General features: G+C 41.8%; 1 protein-coding gene, 1 long non-coding RNA gene and 1 other non-coding gene across 9 annotated transcripts in view; 1 reads left to right on the forward strand and 2 right to left on the reverse strand.

Annotated features, from left to right (window-relative positions):
- trim37 (tripartite motif containing 37) overlaps nt 1-21,449 on the forward strand; it is an 88,367-nt gene that overhangs the window by 16,658 nt on the left and 50,260 nt on the right. For all 6 annotated transcript variants that reach the window (XR_013577501.1, XM_078548198.1, XM_078548200.1 and 3 more), the window contains 7 exons: nt 769-892; nt 2,043-2,110; nt 2,717-2,841; nt 4,552-4,602; nt 9,317-9,398; nt 9,778-9,854; nt 13,595-13,774. Coding sequence is in view for 5 of the 6 variants with exons in the window: in XM_078548198.1 (XP_078404324.1) it covers nt 769-892; nt 2,043-2,110; nt 2,717-2,841; nt 4,552-4,602; nt 9,317-9,398; nt 9,778-9,854; nt 13,595-13,774 (707 nt within the window). In the remaining variant the exon portion in view is untranslated. The remainder of the gene's footprint in view (nt 1-768; nt 893-2,042; nt 2,111-2,716; nt 2,842-4,551; nt 4,603-9,316; nt 9,399-9,777; nt 9,855-13,594; nt 13,775-21,449) is intronic.
- LOC144684429 (uncharacterized) overlaps nt 1-21,449 on the reverse strand; it is a 74,743-nt gene that overhangs the window by 12,225 nt on the left and 41,069 nt on the right. Inside the window, exon 2 of one of the 2 annotated variants that reach the window (XR_013577503.1) lies at nt 2,338-2,533. The exons of the other annotated variant lie outside the window; for it this stretch is intronic. This is a non-coding gene — a long non-coding RNA (uncharacterized LOC144684429). The remainder of the gene's footprint in view (nt 1-2,337; nt 2,534-21,449) is intronic. 2 annotated transcript variants of the gene reach the window in all.
- LOC144685139 (U1 spliceosomal RNA) lies at nt 14,801-14,964 on the reverse strand. The gene has a single exon (XR_013577646.1). It is a non-coding gene; the product is annotated as a U1 spliceosomal RNA (small nuclear RNA).

A 21,449-nucleotide genomic window follows, 5' to 3' on the forward strand; every position in this document is an offset into this window, starting at 1 on the left:
GGGGCCCTAGTTTAATGTCAGATCCTGGACTTGTTAAATTTTGTGCTTAAGCTTCAAGTGGAGGTTGAACCTTCAAGCTTCGGCAGGAGTGTTGCCACTGAAGCCATGGTTGAATATCTCTGCACTAGGAGATTGGATGAGAATGGCCAAATTTATTTCATACAAGGCTTTCTGCAGAGAAATTTATTTGTGCCGTCAATGTAGACTGGATTCAAATCCAGATCCCTTGATCATGTGAAAAGACCAAGCATGATAGTGGGAAGAAAGTTGATGGGAGTACCTCTCCCCTTTTTAAAAAAAAATTGATCTGTAAGGCTATGTAACTATAAGCCAACGATAGTATTGATTTTAATTCTGGCATTTTTCTTTAAGGATTCTGTATAAGCTACAGCTTGTAGAACCAAAACAAAGCATCAAGCTACCAATTAATTTAGTCAACTGTTAAAACTGCTGTGCCAGTTAGAAGCACATTTGATACAGGAACTAGCATCATAAGTTGTTGGCAAAATTTAGCTTTCATTTAAAATTTGATTTGAAGCTGAGCACATAATTAATCGCTAGCTTTACTAGTTTGATTTTTAAAAAATTATTGCGAAGGACATAATTAATCATTCAAGCTCTCTTTTTTAAAATGCTCATAAATGTGAGGTCAGGAGTTTTACAGATACATTCTACATCGTAAGTGATAATTATCACAGTTTACTTTTTCTAAGCTTTTTTTAAATTTGGCTTCTGACAGTACAGAAATGATATTTTTTTTGTGTCCAGGAGAGAAATGTGGAAGCAGTACGGAGTGCAAAGGATGAGCGTGTCAGAGAGATTAGGAATGCTGTGGAAATGATGATTGCGAGACTAGACACACATCTGAAAAACAAACTTATAACTTTAATGGGTACAGTATACATCTTTGCAATATATCAGAAATTCAAGACTTAATGTTTTTAAAATACATTCCTTTGGTGTGGTGCAACCTATTTTGGCTTAACGGCATGTAGTCCAGAAGTGGGTGATGTACCAGTTAGAGCAACAAATATGAGGTATGCACACGAAGCAGACAGAAAACCAGAAGGTATGTGACACCTTCCAATGAGTCAGCTTTGGACACACTTATTACCCCACAACAAGAGGCAGACCCTGGCAAGCTGCACATGACCTACAGGGGCCTGCTGTTGCCTTGGATAATTGAGATACCTTGATATTATCTCCTCATTGGATAGAGATGATCTATGACCTGTCACTGAACTTTCCTCAACCTAGCAGTGGTATCACCCTCATTATCCTTGGGGGTTGCCATTGACCAGACACTGAACTGGACCAGCCATGTAAATACTGTGGCAACAAGAGCAGGTCAGAGGCTGGGAATTCTGTGGAGAATAACTCAACTCCTGACTCCCCAAAGCTTGCCCACCATTTACAAGGCATAAGTCAGGAGTGTGATGGCATACTCTCCACTTGCCTGGGTGAGTGCAGCTCCCACAACACTCGAGAAGCTTGACATCATCCAGGACAAAGCAACCCCATTGATTGACACTCCATTCACCACCTTTAACATCCACTTCCTCCATTGACGCACAGTGGTAGCAGTGCGTACCATCTACAAGCTGCACTGCAGCAATTCACGAAGGCTTCTTCGACAACACCTTCCAAACCCATGACCTGTCCTACCTAGAAGGGCAAGGACAGTAGATGCATGGGAACACCACCACCCGCAAGTTCCCCTCCAAGCCGCACACCATCCTGACTTGGAACTGTATTGCTGTTCCTTCACTGCCACTGGATTAAAATCCTGGAACTCCCTCCCTAACAGCCCTGTGGGTATTCCTACACTGCTGTGGTTCAGGAAGACAGCTCACTACCATCTTCTCAAGGGCAAATAGGGATGGGCTATAAAAATGCTGACCCAGCCAGCGGTACCCATGTCGCGTGAAAGAATAAAAATGCATGTGAATTGCAGCATGAACTCTATCAAACTATAACTTGAGAAAACCTGTAAAGTTCTTAATAATTTGTCATAAACATGCTTTAAAATATTGTCTCTGTAGGTCAGAAGACATCACTGACTCAGGAAACAGAACTGCTCGAGTCATTGTTACAGGAAGTAGAACATCAGGTAACCAAAGTGGAAGGAGGAAAATTAGGAGAGCTGCTTGGATTCACAATTACTGGAGTCGACAGTTTTTTTTCAATAATGTGCTAAATTGAGCCACTCAGTAAGATGTAATGAAATCGAAACTCTTTATTGCAATAGCTAGGCTGGTAATTGCACTGAAAAGCATGGTACTGAACCACGCAGATTATAAATGTTTTAAATCCTGACCTTGGTCTGCCTCGAGTTACCTGAGGTAGTATTGGTGGTGCCACAGCTAGCTTTGGCAATGGCGATGAAAAATCAACCAGAGTTTCCCGTTCCTTCAGTTGCTCGCAAGTTTAATGGCAAATGCCTTTATGAAGGTGGGATTATGTTCAGCTGCAGTTGCCACTGAGACAGTTTAGGCTTCAGGTACTTGTTGATTCTCACCTGAGGAATGGGCACCTGGATGAGGTACTAAAGGGACAGTTAGTGCCAAGTGGGCATGATTTCCCTCACCTTCAAGAGTAGTCTCAGAGCAATACAGACTCAAAACTTGTACATTCATTTTGCTTTTCTTAGTTTAATTTGATATTTGTAAATCTATTTTTGAAATGAAGGCTGGTAGATGTTTTTGTTTCCCTGCAGCTGCGATCTTGCAGTAAAAGTGAGTTAATTCTGAAAAGTCAAGAAATCCTGCTAATGTTCCAACAAGTGCATCGTAAACCCATGGCTTCATTTGTCACAACACCTGTCCCACCAGACTTCACCAGGTATTATAAAACAAAAAGAGGAAAGCTGGCAATCTGACACAAACAGAAAATGCTGACAATACATAACCGGTCAATAGGCATCTAGAGCAAGAAAAGATGGGATGACATTTTGGGGGTGAACAGAAATGCTGACAATACACAGCAGCTGTATTTTTTTTCTATTATGTAGTTTGCAGACCATTTAATCTGCTCCCTCAATGTGATTTGTGTATAATTTAATTCCCACCCTCCCCCATCTCTCTTTTTTAACTCCCAACCTGACCAAAATTCCTGTCCATCTTCAGTTCTGGCATGGGGTACATGGATTCCAACATGTATTTTCAGCAGTTTATGTTTTTATTTCACAAGGTTTTGTGTTTAATCTTGGTTTGCAGCACGGTTAGGTTTGGTATTTGAGGCTGGTATAGAGGAGTTCTGAAAAGAAGCAATTGTTGAAATACTATTAACATGTTGCATCAGACTTCCTCATTTATGGCTGGAAGCATGGGGCTGTTAATAAAGTTGCTCTGTAACTTTGAGAAATTACTATTTGTTCCAGTCTGCTCCATTATGTGCGTGCTGCAAACTGCTGTATTAATTGTGGGATTCTGTTGGATGGCACAGTGGTATAGCTTGTTGAAGATGCGATACACCGCTTACCAGGGTGACGCACTATGGTTGAGCTCTGTGATCTCTGCTGTCAAATGCAAAGTGGAGGATGGCTACTATTCTTCAGTGGCAGTCGGAAACTGGGATGGATTAGTGCCCCATCTAGTGGCTGCTTCAAGTGATAGAAGCATAAGAACAGTCGGCTGCAAATGCGAATGAGATAATCATGTTTGGGGAAAAGCAAGCCGAGGTCTGTAACATGCGATCTGTATTCACTTTACATCATGTTACAACTTCTGCAGGTGATGAATGAATGAAACATCTAACTCGAACAAACAGACAGGAGCTGCATTTAAATGTTAGTTTAGGCCTGTGGTGCCCTGCATGCCTTTTTCAGCCTTGGAAAAGGCTGCTAATGGTTCAGATGTCTTTTGAGACTTTCCAAAGGCTTTTGTCTCAATATCTTGCATCCACCACTGGTGTGCTCTTAGCCTAAATCTATGCTCATAAACTATGCTCATAAACTAATCACAGTGGGTGGAGTGGGGGTATAGGGGGCAATACTGCTTGCAAACAGCACCTTTTAATTTAAGATTATATAAAATCAGTTTACAGCCATTTGGGACTAAACAATGCTCATATTGGATAAGTAGGCTATTGTTTCTCTGGCTTCTTGTTTGACAGCAGATGCTTCAAGCAAGTGCAAATGCAGTGCCGCTGTGTAAATTATTTTTTTTAAAAGTCGTACTCTGATACATTAAGTCTAATTCAAAATATACATTGTCAAATATGATCTATCATTTTGTCTTGACAGTCTTGTGCCATACTTGATTACCACAAGACTTGAGATAATTTATCTCTGCATGCAGTACCAACAATGTTATTCACTCTTGTCTTATCAAAATCTGAGGCACAAATGTTTTGTTTGTTTATCCAGAATATCTGAGAGGCAAGTAAAGTGATTATATCATTGAAGTATATATTAATCCCTGTTGGAATAATGTGGGAGCACTATTTTTGGGTTCTGCCGCTATACAACTAAGTACAGGTACGCTTACTCTCAACTCAGCAAACTGGGTAGCGGTAATGCTGTTTTTAAATTTCATTTTTTTTTCCTTCTAGTGAGCTGGTTCCTGCTTATGATTTCAGCACGTTTGTTCTGTCAAATTTCAGGTAATGATTTATTTCCTTTTAAGAATAGCTTACGACAGCTTGACGCCACTAGCTTATTTTTCAAAAACCAGGTTTTTGCGGACAGTGACAATGAACAGGACCAGCCGTTCATCATGCTTATATTTGCTCAGACCTTCTATGGACTTCTGCATTGGAACCTGCTGAGGTTAGAAGCTATTTGGTGAAGCACCAGTGTGAACAGGGCAATTAATTGTCTATCTCCTGAACCAAACAGATTGAAGAATCCTTTCTGAGGCGTGCAGGGTCTGAAGCAGGAAGGGTATATTAGAATATTTCATGGGAAATTATGTACAGATAGTAGAGTGAAAGAAAGATGGAATTAAGAGTAATGAGACTTTGCAAAGGTGAAAAAATATGTTTTAAAATCTCCAATATTAAAATCTGAAGGAATGAGATTTGTTATGATCCTGTACCAGCCCCCAAGTATTTGGTACAATCTAGTTAGGAACCAGTAACTTTTTGTTTAAATTAGACAACGTTTGAGATCCAAGGTCCTTGCTAAGAGAATAAAGCCACAAGATTCCATGTTTTTTAAATAAACTTCATTATACATGGTCAGAAAGATAAAACAATTTACAATATCTATTTTATATTAATCTTGGAAGTTAGAGTATGAGGTAAATATGAATTAACAGGCAAACTGTGGTTGAACACTATATGATAAATGGCAGATGTGACCAAGATAGATCCCACGGATTTCTCAACAACCTACCTAGATCTCAATAGACACTGAGAGTCAACCAATCTCGTTGAAACTCTGCTTCCCTTATGAGAGATTGCAAGCCTTCACACTTCCCTTTCGAAGATGTGGTCTCGGAATTCCCTCCAAAGTTGTTCCGACTTGGCATGCCTCAATGACTGCCCACCTTCGAGGGTTTTAATCTTGTCTGTCAAGACTATGTTCCCCTGTATTTCCGAGTCTGCATTCCAGCACCAACTCTCAGGTACAACTTCAGCTCTTCAGCCATGCTGATCAGAATACCACTGCTCCAGAGAGTTACCTTTACTCCAACAGCACGTAGCACAGAGTCACCAACTTTTTGCTGCCTCTTCAGCTCTCCAGGGCTTCTACCGAGCCCTCAGTACTTGGTTACTCACTAGCTCCACTGCTTGGAATTCTTTCTTTGCTTACCGGTAGTTATCTCCTCCTGGTTGCTGTTTCTCTGGTGTGTGTTCGCTCTCCTGGTCCTCTCACCCTGGATTCCATCTTTGGGACCGCTCCTTGCCCCTTGCCCTGGGGCTCCTTTGTTATGGCTCCCAGTCCTGTGCCCTGTGATTGGGTTTTCGCACTGTTTCTTCCCACGCAGGCGCATTGGGCACTTGTCCCCGGCCCAAAGAGCTCTAAACACTGGATTACATATGTGCCACCTGCCCCTGATCAGTGCCAGTGAAGAAACTCCCAGGGAATGCTGGGACTTGTAGTTCATGACCTCCGCTCAGGAATCTGGTAAGTCGGGATTCTTAACAGACACCACATTTGTAAAAGTTTCAATGCTGAAGAGATTGTGTGGTGGTAATTGAGACGTATCACACTGTTTGGTTAAAAAAAATGACGTACTAGAATGGACGAGCCTCAACTCTTTCTGGTGAGTTTCTACCGCACAAATACCGCTACTTCGTACCCTTTCACAATTTCTCATGCCGAGTTTGTCGGAGAGATGCTGTTACAGCAATGCTTGAGGAGCAGGGGAGCTCGGACAGCCACTTCTGATTTCTTCATTGAACTGAGCATGTGTGATTGCTGAAAGTTGCTCTCTGATTCACACTCTCTTAGCGATAAGTGCTAATAGCCTCACCATCTTTTTTTTCCTGCAAAATCTGGACCATTATTGTTGTACTTGTCAAAATAATCATTTTAATTGTTTTTGGTAATTGTGATGGGGGGAGGGGTATGAACTGACTCCAGTCCTACTTTTTAAGATCATATGTATTTAGAACTGTAATGTAGCAGTGGTTAAGATCACTTAACATCAGTGGGAGAGGTAATGAGGGAAAATACTAGTCACACCCATCTGACTGATGGCTGAAAATATCAGGCTTGGTTTCGTGATTTAAAAGAATTGAAAGATTTTTTTCCCCTTGATTTCATTTAGAAATGATGTCTGACAGGCTTAAGCTTGTTTTTGTCAACAAAGCATAAATTGAAATGAGAAACTGAACTTTGAGCATCATAAAAGCTTAATGTTTCTGGAGTTTGAAGAGTCTGTGCAAAAGCTGGCTAATTCTATACTACGGTTGAGTTTAAAAAAAAAGAATATGAACATAAATCCTAGGTGGTTTTCCACTTAACTCTAGAGTACTGAGAGATGCCACTGTCAGTTCCTCTGAACTCGCTTATTGTGCTTGTTCATATGTACTGACAGTAGTTGGATTGTATTTCGATGCACTTAATTGGCAATTCCAGTTCCTCTCCTGTCTAGAGCCTAGTACTAATTGATTTCCTTTTAATCTTTAAAAAAAACAAACTTCAAAGTGGATATTTGCATTTACTGCATTTTACTGAGAGGGGGCGTGTGCAGGGTAATGCAGAGATGTTTTACAGACTTTGACACCACATTACAATGTCATTGCTGCTGGTTCAAATTTTAAGTATCAGGTAAAACTGAGAATTATTTTATTGCAGGGTGGCCATTAATGCATTAAGCTCCTTTTTAAAAATTTATTCTTTCATGAAATCGAGCCACCTAATTGAGTGGCTTGTCAGGTCATTTCAGAGGGTAGGTAAGAGTCAACCACATTGCTGTGGGTCTGGAGCCACATGTAGACCAGACCAGGTAAGGATAGCAGATTTTCTTCCCTAATGAACCAGATGGGTTTTTATGACAATCGATGATCATTTCATGGGTCACTATTACCGAGACCAGCTTTAGGGATTTGAACCTGTGTTCCCAGAGCATTAACCTGGATTACTAGTCCAGTGACATTACCACTATACTACCACCTCCTCCTTTGGAACCTATCTTCATGGGCTGGCATCTTGTTTCCCTTTTATATATCAGCAAATGTCACATTGCTGTCCATCATTTTAACATTGATATATTGATAGCGCACCCTTCCTATAATTTTGACATTTCCTATCCCTCTTGCCCCCTGACACACATGAGCATTGATTGAATTGACTTGGTCTCAGCTGCTGCTAAGAATTAATATAGTGCATTTAACTGAGAACAGCATACTATGTTGCTTCAGCCTATTTCTTAAGTTGAACACCAGAAAAGACAAAAAACATAAGTATGATCCAGTGGCTGCAGTGATGAAATGTATGTCGGACGTGCCCTTCCCATGCAACTCTTGTTTGGTATATTACAAATTCTGGTCAGTGCTTAAACTGGCAGGGAGTTCCATCTTTTGGGCAGGAAAGGAAACAGCAGGTAGACATATTCACCTTGCTGCCTGTGCTTAAAGGAAGGCAATCTCTCTCCAGGTATTATGTGTGAAAGGGTGTTGGCAATCATTGACATCAGTGTTGACCCTTGGTTATGCCTGGCAAGGTACTGCAGTGGTTTGCCATTGCCTTCTGCAGGTGCCTCACCAGGAAATTCTCTTGCTCTTACTGCTTGCCATAGGCATATTAAAAGGATTTGCAGGTTGGTAATTAACCTGTTTGCTATGTTATGAATGCACTTTCAAAAGAAGGCAATGTAGACGGAAAGAGGTTAAAGAAAAGGCAACAGAGAAGGTACATTGTAGTTTGGGAATGAACATTATCGTGTGCTTGCTGTCGAGTGCTCTACTATCCTGCATTTACTCTCTGGTTCTTGATTTCATTGTCCCTGTTCTTGAATGTTTAGAGTTGGAAATTGTGCGAATTGTGGCTACCAGAATTCTTTGAGGTGAAAGTTCCCTACCTAATATGGAATACAGATATTCCCCCATTTAAAAACGCGTTTGCGTTTAGAGAGGCTTATAGATTTGGGAACATGCTTCAATAGCGTTGCCACTGTTTTCATTTTAGCATGATTACAGCACATTGTGACAGTGCATGCTCAGTCTGCTTTTCTTTAAAACACTTCCCTCCCTCCACCCCTCACTCGCTTCTGCTCATTGCTTCTCCCTCTTGACCCCCTCACTGCTTCCTGTTCACCACCTCTCTTGCTACATCGTTCGCTGCCCTTCTGAGCCCTAGCCATGAATGAGGGCTCAGAAGAGGGGTAACGAGCAGGAAGGTGTCAAGAGAGGGGAGCAGCGAGCGGGTGGGGGCCAGGAGATGGAAGCAGCGAGCGGGGGTGGGTGGAGAAGGAAACAGCAAGTGGGTGGAGTTGAAAGAAGGGAGCAGCAAATGGGAGAGGGAGGAGAGCACAGGAGGTAAGTAAAAAGAGGATTTTTGGGTCAGTTAAGGTCAAGGAAGACGATAGGTTTTGATGTAAAAATTACACCTCAGTAAAGTAATCCACCTTTTTTTACATGGCTTCTTATGGGAATGTGATTTTTGTTTAACACGTTTTTAGTTTTTTTCCTGTTTTTTAGGAAAACATTTGGAGTGCTAAACAGGGGATAGCTGCACTGTATAAAATGATTACTATTGCTGAATCAGTGTGAAGCCTTTATTTTCTACTTAAGGATGGTCATTATTTCAAGAAAATACTTCACATTTTGAAATAAATTTTGTTGCTTTCTGAACCTTGACCACTTTACAATATATTCATTCAGAAACCAGAATGTAAACACCCATTTTTTTGTTTGTTTTCAATAGCACTTTACGTCAGCGTGCTGACCCTGTGTACAGCCCCCCTCTGCAGGTATCTGGACTCTGCTGGAGACTGAAAGTTTATCCGGTGAGTTTGAAAACCTGGATCCCTTAGCAAACTAGCTTCCAGAGAATGTACAAATAATGAACCTGGATAAACAGTTCCTAAACTGTTCTAATCTGGACCTAATAAATCTGGAGTAAAGAATGCCTTATGCAACTTCAAAAAAAATTTCTGTCAAATATAGATTTGCTTGTTAGAAACACTTGACTAGAGTAATTAGAAAATAGAAAAGAGGACTTGAAATGATTCAATCCATTTGTTTATCATACAACTGTTCAGAGTGGATTAATTTTAATCATCGTGTGTTTTTCTTGAATTGATTTTGGGGGTGCAGTGGGAGGTGTGAAAAACATCAATGTATGCATTAAAACCTGCAAATATTAAGTTGTGTATTCTATCCTAGGATGGAAATGGAGTTGTGCGAGGAAATTACCTGTCGGTGTTTCTGGAACTTTCTGCAGGACTCCCTGAAACATCAAAGTACGCAAACTCTAAAATTATTTTCACGTAATAAGTTAATTCCTGCACAAATGCAGGGTTATTTTCTTCTAACTGCCTTTTAATGAGTTGGTCTTTTTTCTCCCGCCTTCAACTGTAGGATTTTGCAGCAAATTGTGTGACTCGTTTAGATTTTGTCCAGTTCTTCCCCAGCTCCCCCGAAACCTTTGCTGAAGGTGCTGACTCCTGCTGTGGTCCAGTTCCACAGTGGCCCCTCCACTTATGAGCCTGCTCAGCGAGTGTTGGCTGAATGTTCAACTGTTGCGTGTCCGCACCTGGTATCCCCAAGTGCCCTTTCCAGCAGGAGGCCATTGGATTGTGATTGTGAGCTGTAATTCTGCCTGTGCTTTTCTCCTTTCTCCTCTTGTAGTTAACCTCAGCTGATGCATATTTCCCAGAGGGTTTTTGGAATTTGGAATACTTTGCAACAGGGAGTGATTATGGCAGAGACCATTTGTATCTGTTTAGAAACTATAGGATAAAAATTTAAAACAAATAATGTTAGGTGGGGATGAAGCAGCAGAGTGGGATTTGATTTGTGTTGCTCTAGCAAATATGTATGACGAGCACGATAGTGCCACATGGTGGCGTCCTGTGCTATAAATTAATCATGGTGCTAATCAAACGTGGGGCATTCTGATCTGTGAGTACCATATCACACTGACCAAGCCACTGGGGAATTACCGTCACATTTATAAGAAGTATTCAGAATAATGTCTACTGATCTGATCCTTTCTCATTCTCAAATTTGCAGCAATGTGAAAGTCTTTGCCCATGTGTGATATACTTGAAATTTGACTTGTCTCCCGCAAGGTGCAAGGAAAGAGATTACAAGACTCAGAAATGAACTTTTCTTCGCTCTAGTAACTGAGAGGGCGAGGTCATGTTATCGAGCTTAGAATGCTCTGGGCATGTTTTGAGATGCTATTAGCTATAAATTGAATGTTACCCTCTACTAACTCCGAGTGCTGTCAGGACATACTGCTTCCTGAGATAAATAGAAAAGGCTAAATGCTGAAAATCTTGAAAGTAAAGCAGATCTCAGATACTGACTAACTTGCTGTAAGTTTCCAGCATTTTATTTTGTGGATTTTTTCTTCATGCTGCAGCCAACAGGTCTGTGATCAACCGTTCCATTAAATAAAAATATCTGAACTGATCCTTTCCAGAATCTTGAGATTAAAAGTTATTCAGGTGATCATTCTTTTTTCCAAGATGGCTCCAGTTTTGTTGAAGGAGCCTGAATCTCCTTAGTTGTTGTTTATCAATTCTTTCAGAGCTCTCATTTCATTCCATTTGTAGGTTATAATCACAGCTTTAGATTTTGCTGTTCTTGCCCTCTTCCAAAGAATAAAATATAAAAGGAGACTTTATTTGTTGCTGACCTGGGGTTCTCCTTCAATGTATTGAAAACTTCATAGTCGTTTTAACCATTGATGTGCCATGACGTGTGCCTACATGTGCTTATAACTCCATATGTGAACTGACTGCAGGCAAAACTCTTAAAGTATCCTAATCTAAACTGAATACAATATCTGCAGTGTTGTCGGTTATGTGTTGAACCTTGCCAGCCATAATGTTTTCAGTAGGCCCTATTCTAATATGAACCTGGATTTGATTCAGTTCTGCTTTAACTGCCTTCAGGTAAACCATACGTAGCTCCATAAATGAGTCGCATATCGATTTTAAGTATTAAGATTGGTACCTCGATGATATACCTGAGACATGATGATGTGCTGAAGTTTGCTTGCTCCATCACCATCTTGTCATGAAGCTATTAATATATATAATATTATTGGAAAATATTTTTCTTTTAAAATAGAGGTTTCACCTGTGGGTGTCTCTTAATTGGATTAAAGCCAGCTAGTCTGGGTGCTTTGATGTGTACTAGTTTTGAGATGTAAGAGAGGTAGAGTGCATTTGCATTGTTTTGAATAGAGCATTCAAGAAGTGAGGTGAAATCTGGCACCTAGCTAGCAGAGACCAAGCAATGTTTATATTACTAATAAAATTGGTACTATAAAAGGGGTTTTATTGTTAGAAGAGGTGGAGTTCAAAGGAGCTGGTGATACAATGAGAATTTACATTCAATGAGGTGCTGGAAATAACCGATAGCAGTTTTGTGTGTGCAGGGCAGAAGCAATGTAAGATCAAAGTAGCTGTAAGCCTTCAACTGTCTCCACAGGAACCAAAGTGAGAGGAACCTCATTTTGAATTTGTAAGGTGAAAATGCTTTGCCTGGTTAAGTCTATGGATGCTATTGCCTTAATGGAGATTAATGGGAATTTGTTAAAAGTTATGGTGGTAGTACTTTGTAGCCATGTGTATATATTTAACTTGTGTAAATTAATAAAATGTTTCATTTAGTTTAATATAAAACCTTTCGAGAACAGGTGGTCTGATTCCTGAATTTAGAGTTGCATCTCAAACACACCAATTAAAATTAGGTTATGACAATTGTTTAAAGCTTCCCTCTGTGATTTTTAAATAACTCAGCTTTACCAACAGCGGGGTCATAACAATCAACCTATTCCATCGGAAGATTAGTGTTGCTGGAAAAATACCAGATAACCCATCATTTTTTGTGTGCATGTCCTTGCACACACATTAGAGTGGCAGTGGGCATTCAGTAAGACTGCCTATTTCAACCTCCATAACATCGACTGTCTCACTTCTGCCTCATGAAATCTTTATTCATGCATTTGTTACCTCTAGACTTGACTATTCCACTGCACTCCTGGCAAGCCTCCCACATTCTACTCTCCATAAACCTGAGATCATCTAAAACTCTGTTGCCTACATCCTAGTTTGCACCAAATACTCTTCACCCATCATCCCTGCACTTGCTGTCCTATACTGGGATCCAGTTAAACAATGCCTCGCTTTAAGATTTTAATTCTTCTTTCAAATTCATCAATGTGCTTGCCCCCCCCGCAATCTTTTGAATCTCCTCCAGCCCTACAATCTTCTGAGATATCTGCACTACTCTAATTCTGGCCTATTTAGCAACCGCAATGTTAATTGCTCCACAATTGATGGTTGTACCCTCAGATGCCTGGGCCCTAAGTTCTGGAATACCCTCTCTACGCCTCTCTATATACTTTTCCTCCTTTTAAGACTCCTTATAGTCTACCTCTTTGACCAACCTTTGGTCATCTACCTGAATATATCCTTGTGTGGCTCAGTGTCATGTTTTATTTTAGGACGCAATCTTACGTTAAAGGTACAATATAATTACAAATTGTTGTATTCTGAGGCCATGAAGCATGAGAGTAAAATATTTGGAAGAAGGAAAATGTAAAGTATTGTAGCTTAAAGTGGTTTGCTCTTAAAATCAGCTTTTTGAAGGCAGCCTAGTTTACCACAACCTCCAGGAGCCAGGAGGTTTGGTGTCCCTCTATGTGTAACCCCACAAAGGACTTTTTAAAATCTTTGCACTACGGTTTTCTCTGATACCACATAGTATATATGAAATAACCTAACCACAACGTAGTTGAAGCAGTTAAAGCTTAGAAGTTTGCTTTCAGTTTGTGAAAATGCTGGTAAAATTCTTAAGTAAGGTGAGAATCTTTATCTAGATTTTACTTTTAAAAGTTAGCCAGGGACTAAGAAAATTAAGTTCTTGAAATCCTCAATCTTCATGTTAGAATTATCCCCATTAAGCTGCAAGATGTTTGTTATACATGAGCTTGTTAAGTGCTTCATGTTCTCTGTATTTCTAGGTACGAGTACCGTGTGGAGATGGTTCATCAAGCCTCCAATGACCCAACTAAAAATATTATCCGGGAATTTGCCTCTGATTTTGAGGTTGGTGAATGCTGGGGTTACAATCGTTTCTTCCGATTGGACCTTCTTGCCAGTGAAGGTTACCTGAATATGCAGAGTGATACCTTGGTACTCAGGTAATCAGTTTGCATTCTACTTTGTTCACTTAGTCACTACATTTCGCCTTATTACATTGAGTCAATGAGCATATTACATTCTGTAGTAAATCCGACCTCTGTCAATGTAGGCATTCATTTTTGATTGTGTGCAATCCCTGACCAAGGCAAAGGCTCTGAACTAGCCAATCAGCTTTCTCCAGAACAAAGCAACCAGAAAATGTTAGCACTGCCGCAGCAAATGTGTCAGCAGCATTGAAGAGAAAACACAATTTTTAGCACCTTTTTTTAAAAAAAAATGCAGATCTGCAAGATTTGTTGGCTTTTTCTTTTCTAATCACTGCTGTTTTCCGTTTCACTGTTGCCTGCTTTCAGCTGAAGATGGCAGTATATACTTAGCTTAATTTTGTATTATCTTAAAATTGGATTTGTGTGTGCATGTGCGCGTCCTGTGATGGACTGGCATCCTGTCGTGGGTGTACCCTGCCTAGCTCCCATTGCCTGTCGGGATAGGTTCCGACTCCCCGTGACCCTAAATTGAACAAAGCGGTTCTGGAAAAGTGAGAGTGATTTTTTTTTTAAAAAGTAGTTTCTTTTTGCAGTGATAGTCTGATTTGAGCCAAGGGAGAAATCCTGCTTTTCATGAATGAACACTGACTGGAGCTCCAGGCCCAATCATAATCTTGGTGCAGAACCTAATTAGACAAGCAACACAGGACTTGGGGACAGGAGTAGGCCGTTCGACCCTTTAAGCCTGAGTCTGCTCCACCTTTCAATAAGATCATGACTGACCCGATTCTGGTCTCAACTCCTCCCCCTTTCTGTCTGAGCCCCCCCGACCCCTAATAGCCCTTGACTCCATTGTCTATCAAAAACCTGTCTAACTCAACATTGAATAAATTCAGTGAGCCAGCCTCTGCTGCTTTCTGTGGAAGAGGATTCCACAGACCAATGTCCATGAGAATTTTTTTCCTCAACTTTCCTCTCCCACAAGAAGAAACACCTGCCTGGTATCCACCCTATCAAATCTTCAGGATCTTTTTTTATCAAGGGAGAGTGCGAACGCAATCCCCCACTACCACAAATTTTGCTGTCGAGCATCCTGCATTTGGGGACGTCACAGGAGCCAGCACACCCGGAGTGCAATGGGATAGCCTCATCCTGGGAGCACAACTTTCATGTTCATTGTTTGTTTCTTTCTATGTTTTAATAAGGTCACCTCTAAACTACAATGGGTATGGACCCAGCCTGTTCAACCTTTCTTCATAAGATGCCCTTCATCCCAGAAAAAGTCAAGTTTTCTTTTATATTCATTCTGAATGGGCAAAAATTTGGCAGATGGAGTACAATGTGGGAAAACGTGAACTTGCCCACTTTGGCAGGAAGAATAGAAAAGCAGTATACTATTTAAATGGAGAGAGATTGCAGATGGTACAGAGGTTTCTGGGTGCCCTGGTAATGAATCTTAAAAGTTAGTATGCAGGTGCAGCAAATGATTAAGAAGGCAAATGGAATTTTGGCATTTATTGCAAAGGAAATGGAATATATAAAAGTAGGAAAGTCTTACTGCAACTGTACAGGACCTTAGCAAGACCACATCTGGAGTACTTGGTATAGTTTTGGTCTTATTTGAAAAAGGATATAATTGCAATAGAAACAGTTCAGAGAAGGTTCACTTGGAGAGAGGACCCCATGATGAGAGGACCCTCCAAACCCATGACCACTACCATCTAGGAGGACAAAAGCAGCAGATAGATGGGAACACCACCACCTGGAAGTTCCCCTCCAAGCCACTCACCATGCTGACTTGGAAATGTATCGCCATACCTTTTACTGTCACTGGGTCAAAATCCTGGAACTCCGTCCCTTGCAGCACTGTGGGTTTACCTACACCACATGAATTGCAGCCATTCAAGAAGGCAGCTCACCACCACCTTCTCAAGGCCAACTAGGAATGGGCAATAAAAGCTGGCCCAGAAAGTGAAACCCACATCCAGTGATGTTGGAGTGGGGGGGGGGGGGCCCCTTTAGAAAATCAGAGGAGACACAGGTTGGGTATTTGGGAACTCTAGGTGAAGGTTTGCAACCATCTATGTGCTGAGTTAATGGAAATCTATGGGTGTGTAGACTCTTCAAAAATTATCTATGTTCATGATATCTCTGTAGATTCTATTAAAATCTGTACAAGTATAAACTTCATTTTTTTTTAAAGTTGTCAGTTTCATGTGACTGAACTGGAAATGGGCATCTGGTAAATGTCTGGTAGCATGGAATCACCTTGCTTAAGTTCACAAAATATTCCCCTACTGTGATCACCCAGTAATGGCTGTATCACTGCATAAAGTATGCTCTCCGTAGCCAGAATAGTTCTGATCCTTGAAGTCATCCTTTCTGTGAGCCACATCTCCAAGTTTGGAATCAGAGCAAAAATTGAAATTTTACTCTATTCAAATCTCCAAGTCATTTGTATCATTTGGTCTTAAACAAAACATTGCAATGTCATAGAATTAGTCGTTTGGTAGTACAGAACTTGAGTATTGCTGAAAAGAGAGATATGTCGAAGCTTTTCGTCTTGTACTCATCAGGACACTTTGCAAGAAAACCAATGTAAGGGGAAAGCAACAATTTCGGCATCAAGCTTGCATGATGAGCTAATGGCTTGGGCCCTATTTACAAGGTTGCCAATAAGATTGGTTTTACAGCATGTGGAACTGTAAGAACCCCAACCCTAGTGAAGGTAGGCTTGCAGGAGACCATGGTAAAAAACCACCTGGCAAATTTCTCAACTAGTACATCAAGGTAGGGGAGCTTATTTGACTGCTCCATTTCAAAGGTGAATTTGAGTGCAGGATGGAGCCCATTAAGACATGTAAGGAAATTATTGCATGCAGCTACAGATTTAAATATAGCAAATATATCATCCACATATTGGAAATATGCAAGGGGTAGGAGGTTGGGGTATCATTCCATTAAAGACACGTTTCTCATGGATCGCAACAAAGATGCGAGAGCGGTCCTGGAGGGGATCCCATGGCAACACCATCTCACCATCTATTTGGGCATACATGATGTCATTAAAACTGAACTCAACTGCGCGAGTTGCTGAGTTCATAAGTTCAATGAATTGCCATAACATAGTGCTGCAGTGCAAATATTTATGGATTCTTTAAGTGGAACATTGGTGAATAGGCTAGCAAAGTCAAATGAACACATGGATACAGCATTGCTATCGATATGCAAGTCCTGTATGGCCTTAACAAATGTGAAGGCGTCCTTCAACATGTACGTGGAAAACTTCATCAAAACTGGTTGTAATAATTTACTCAACCATTTGGTCAATTCATGTTGTGCAGAATCGGTCATTGATAAGATAGGGCGTAGAGGGATATCGCTTTTGTGTGTCTTGGACAGCCCATACATACGTGACATAGCGAACTGTGAGGACGAACCCTGTCATATACATCACGTGGTAGCTCATCGCTCTTACACAATTCCAGGAAGCATTTTTTTAAGCTTACTTTCAAGCAAGGCTATCTGGTCATATTGAGCGGCAGGTCCAATGGATATGAATTTGGACCTGTCATTAAGAATGGTGTGCATTTTGTTGATATAGCCCCGCTTATTAAGGATGACTTTCCCAGTCCCTTTGTCAGATTTACTGATGTGTATGTCCAGGTTGACCTTAAGGCCTCACCACGCTGTATGGCATTCACATTGCATGTGAAAGTCAGACTGGTCGTTCGGAATTCCCCCAATATGCATGCGCTAGATCAGCTAGGTATGCTTTCAAGGATTCAACATCTTCAGTGGGCGCTGGTTTGTGGCAGGATAGTTGGGAGTAGAGGAGTTTGAACTCAGCAAATGCCTCTTCCCGTTTTGAAGGCACACCAAAATTGAAACCATGTGCAAGCACAAACTCCTCACTTTGAGAGTACATGCCAGAGATTTGCTACATGTTTAGTGGTATCAGTAATTGTGTTGCTAAACCGTTTCTGTTTAAGTGAGTTTATGGTGCGGTAGTGCTTCAAGCAGGTACTGTTATGGTGCGGTCATTCATTGAAACAATATAGTGGCCTAAACAGATCAAATTGAAAAATGAAAAATTTACACACTCAGACCAAGCCCAGTGTAGTACATGACATAAATTAGTAACCCTATTGCCAATCTGCTCAATCTCACCTTGCATAAATGCTTGCTTGATTGTGGGACTGTCTCACTTTAGCATTATCAGTGCATTTGGAAATGCAAACTGGCTCAACCTTGGGTTTAATACATACTTGGAGAAATTCAATAGATAGTTTACCTGTTCTTAACTTACCTGTAAGTCGAACTATGTTGATATCCCGATTTTGGTCTTTGTTGTACCTGTCTCAGGTATGCAAATAGTCATTTGGTAGTACAGAACTTGAGTCACCATATTTGGTGCATTCTCCATGCAAACACCTCCACCAATCAGAGCCCACTTGCAAACCAATCGGCACTCTCTTCGCATACAATATAAATTGCTTTCCCCTTATATTGGTATTCTTGCGAAGTGTCCTGAACAGTGCAAGGCAAAAAGCTTCAACATGTCTCTCTTTTCAGCAATGTTATAGAATTGCTATGAAGATGTACCAAAGGATGAGAGACTTACTTTCAGGATTTCAAGCACTGGCATGAAATTGTATAAGTATGTAGGTCCATGACGCTGTGTTCCCTGAATACCCTGGTTATTTATTGCCCGCCTTACTTGGTGATAACTCTCATGCTTCTGAGTCAGAGGTCATAGACTTATTCTGAATTCCTGAATTTGAGTAAATACTCAAGTCTGTAATATGATTGTAGTAGCGAGGGAGTTGTAGTCGGCTATCCCTCAGTTCAAGAATGGCATCCGCTCAGTTGTCAGCTTCTGCCGTGGGTCTTCATGAGACTGAGCAGGTTTTTTTTCTCCAACCTGCATATCCCTGGGCACCTGGGGCAGGATATCCCATGAGGTAGTGGGATCCGGAGTGAAGGATTTTCTTCCTTTCCTTTGCTGTCACCCTCATCATTCAGACGTTGGGACTTGAAGCAAGATGCAATTTGATGGACAAGTTGTCACCTTGGCAGCAAGCCCCTCTGAGTCGTTAAGGTCAATGCTGTCGTGCTTCAAGGAGAGCTTCAGGTGCTTGTCTTTGAAGTGTTTTCTTCTTCCCAGGAAGCTTGGCCACTTAAGAATTGAGAGACGGGACCTGAAAAGGGAGCACTGCACTACTGAATGAAACATTGAGCAATATCCTTGTGTGTCTGTTCAGGTGGACATAAAATATCACATGACGTTATTGAATACAAAGTTTTCTTGTCTTCAGGCCTACATTTGTCTCCGCAGTGGCACAGTGGTAATGTAACCAGACTAGTAATCCGGAGACCCAGACTAATGCTGTGTGGACATGGATTCAAATCCCACCATGGCAGCTGGTGGAATTTAAATTCCAATAATAAATCTGGAATTAAAAAGCTAGTCTTGGTAATAGTGACCATGAAACCATTGTCAATTGTCATAAAAACCCATCTGGTTCACTAATGCCCTTTAGGGAAGTAAACCTGCTATCCTTATCTGGTCTGGTCGACTTGTGACTCCAGACCCATAGCAATGCAGTTGACTCTTAATGCCCTCTGAAATGGCCAAGCAAGCCACTCAGTTGTATAAAACTGCTACAAAGCCTACTTAAAAGAAAAAATGAAACCAGACCACCCGGCATTGACCTAGACACTGGAAACAACAATGGCAAACCCAGCTCTATCGACCCTCTGTCGACCTTGCTAACATCTGGGGGTTTGTGCCAAAATTGGGAGAGCTGTCCCACAGACTAATCAAGCAACAGCCTGACAGTCATTCTCACAGAATCATACCTTGCAGACAATGTACCAGCCACCGCCACCACCATTCTTGGGTGTGTCCTGTTTCCCCCTGCCCCCAGCAGGACAGACCCACCAGAGGTGGCGGCACAGTGATATACAGTCAGGAGGGGTTGCCCTGGGAGTTCTCAATATTGATTCTGGACCCTATGGCATCAGGTCAGACATGGACAAGGAAACCGCCTGATTACCACCTACTGTCCTCCCTCAGCTGATGAATCTGTACTCCTCCATGTTGAACACCACTTCAAGGAAGCATTGAGGGTGGCTAGGGCACAGAATAAACTGAGTGGGCTTCAATGCCTGTCATCAAGAATGGCTCGCTAGCACCACTACTGACCGAGCTGGCTGAGTCCTAGCTGTTAGACTGGGTCTGGCAGGTGGTGAGAGAAAACCTACTTGACCTCATCCTCACTAGTCTACCTGTTGGAGAGGCATCTGTCCATGACAGTATTGGTAGGAGTGACCACCACACAGTGCTTGTGGAGACAAAGTTCCATCTTCACATTGAGGATACCGTCCATTGTGTTGTGTGGTACTACCACCGTGCAAAACAAGATAGATTTTGAACAGATCTAGCAACTCAGAACAGGGCATCAGTGAGGCGCTGTGGGCCATCAGCAGCAGAATTGTACATAAGCACAATCTGTAACCTCGTGGCCCAGCATATGCCCTACTCTATTGTTACCATCAAGCTGGGGATCAACCCTAGTTAAATGAAGAGGACATACCAGGAGCAGCACCAGTCATACCTGAAAATGAGGTGTCAACCTAGTGAAGCTGCAACACAGGAATATTTGCATGCCAAACAGCAAAAGCAACATGTGATGGAAAGAGCTAAGCATTCCCACAACTAATGGATCAATCCTAAGTGTCGTGGGCTTGGAAGGTGCTGTCAAAGAAGCCTTGGTGAGTTTCTGAAGCGCATCTTGTAAATGGTGCAGTCTGCTGCCACTGTGCGCCTGCGGTGGAGGGAGTCCTGCCACATCCAGTCGTGAATGATGGTGGGCAATTCAACAACAAATTGGAGGAGGAGGCTGCACAACTACCCCCATCCTCAATGACAGGGGAGCCCAGCACATCAGTGCAAAAGACGAGGCTGAAGCATTTGCAACAATCTTCAGTCAGAAGTGCTGAGTGGATGATCCATCTCCGCCTCCTCCTGAGGTCCCCAACATCACATGCTAGTCTTCAGCCAATTCAATTCACTCCTTGCAATATCAAGAAATGGCTAAAGGCACCGGATACTGCAAAGGCTATGGGCCTGACCACATTCCAGCAATAGCAATGAAGACTTAGCTGCTCCCTTAGCCAGTACACTTACAACACTGGCATCTACCCAGCAATGTGGAAAACTGCCTAGGTGTGTTCTGCCAACAAAAAGCAGGACCAATCTAACCGAGCCAATTACTTTCAATCATCAGCAAAGCGATGGAAGGGGCCATTGGCAGTGCTATCAAGCACTCAAACAACCTGCTCGCTGACGCTTAGTTCGAGTTTTGCCAGGGTCCCTCAGCTCCTGACCTCATTATAGCCTTAGTCCAAACATGGACAAAAAAGCTGAACTTCAGAGGTGAGCTCGGTGACTGCCTTGACATCAAGGCAGCATTTGACCAAGTGTGGCATCAAGGAGTCCTGTCAAAACTGGAGTCTGAGAATCAGGGGTGGGAAGAACTCTCTCTCCACTGATTGGAGCCATACCTGCACAAGGATGGTTATGGTTGTTGGTCAATCATGTCAGTCCCAGGATATCACTGCAGGAGTCCTTCAGGGCAGTGTCCTAGGTACAACCATCTTCAGCTGCTTCACCAAAGACCTT

This window comes from Cetorhinus maximus, chromosome 9 (genome assembly GCF_964194155.1).
Source record: "Cetorhinus maximus chromosome 9, sCetMax3.hap1.1, whole genome shotgun sequence".
NCBI lineage: Eukaryota > Metazoa > Chordata > Chondrichthyes > Lamniformes > Cetorhinidae > Cetorhinus > Cetorhinus maximus.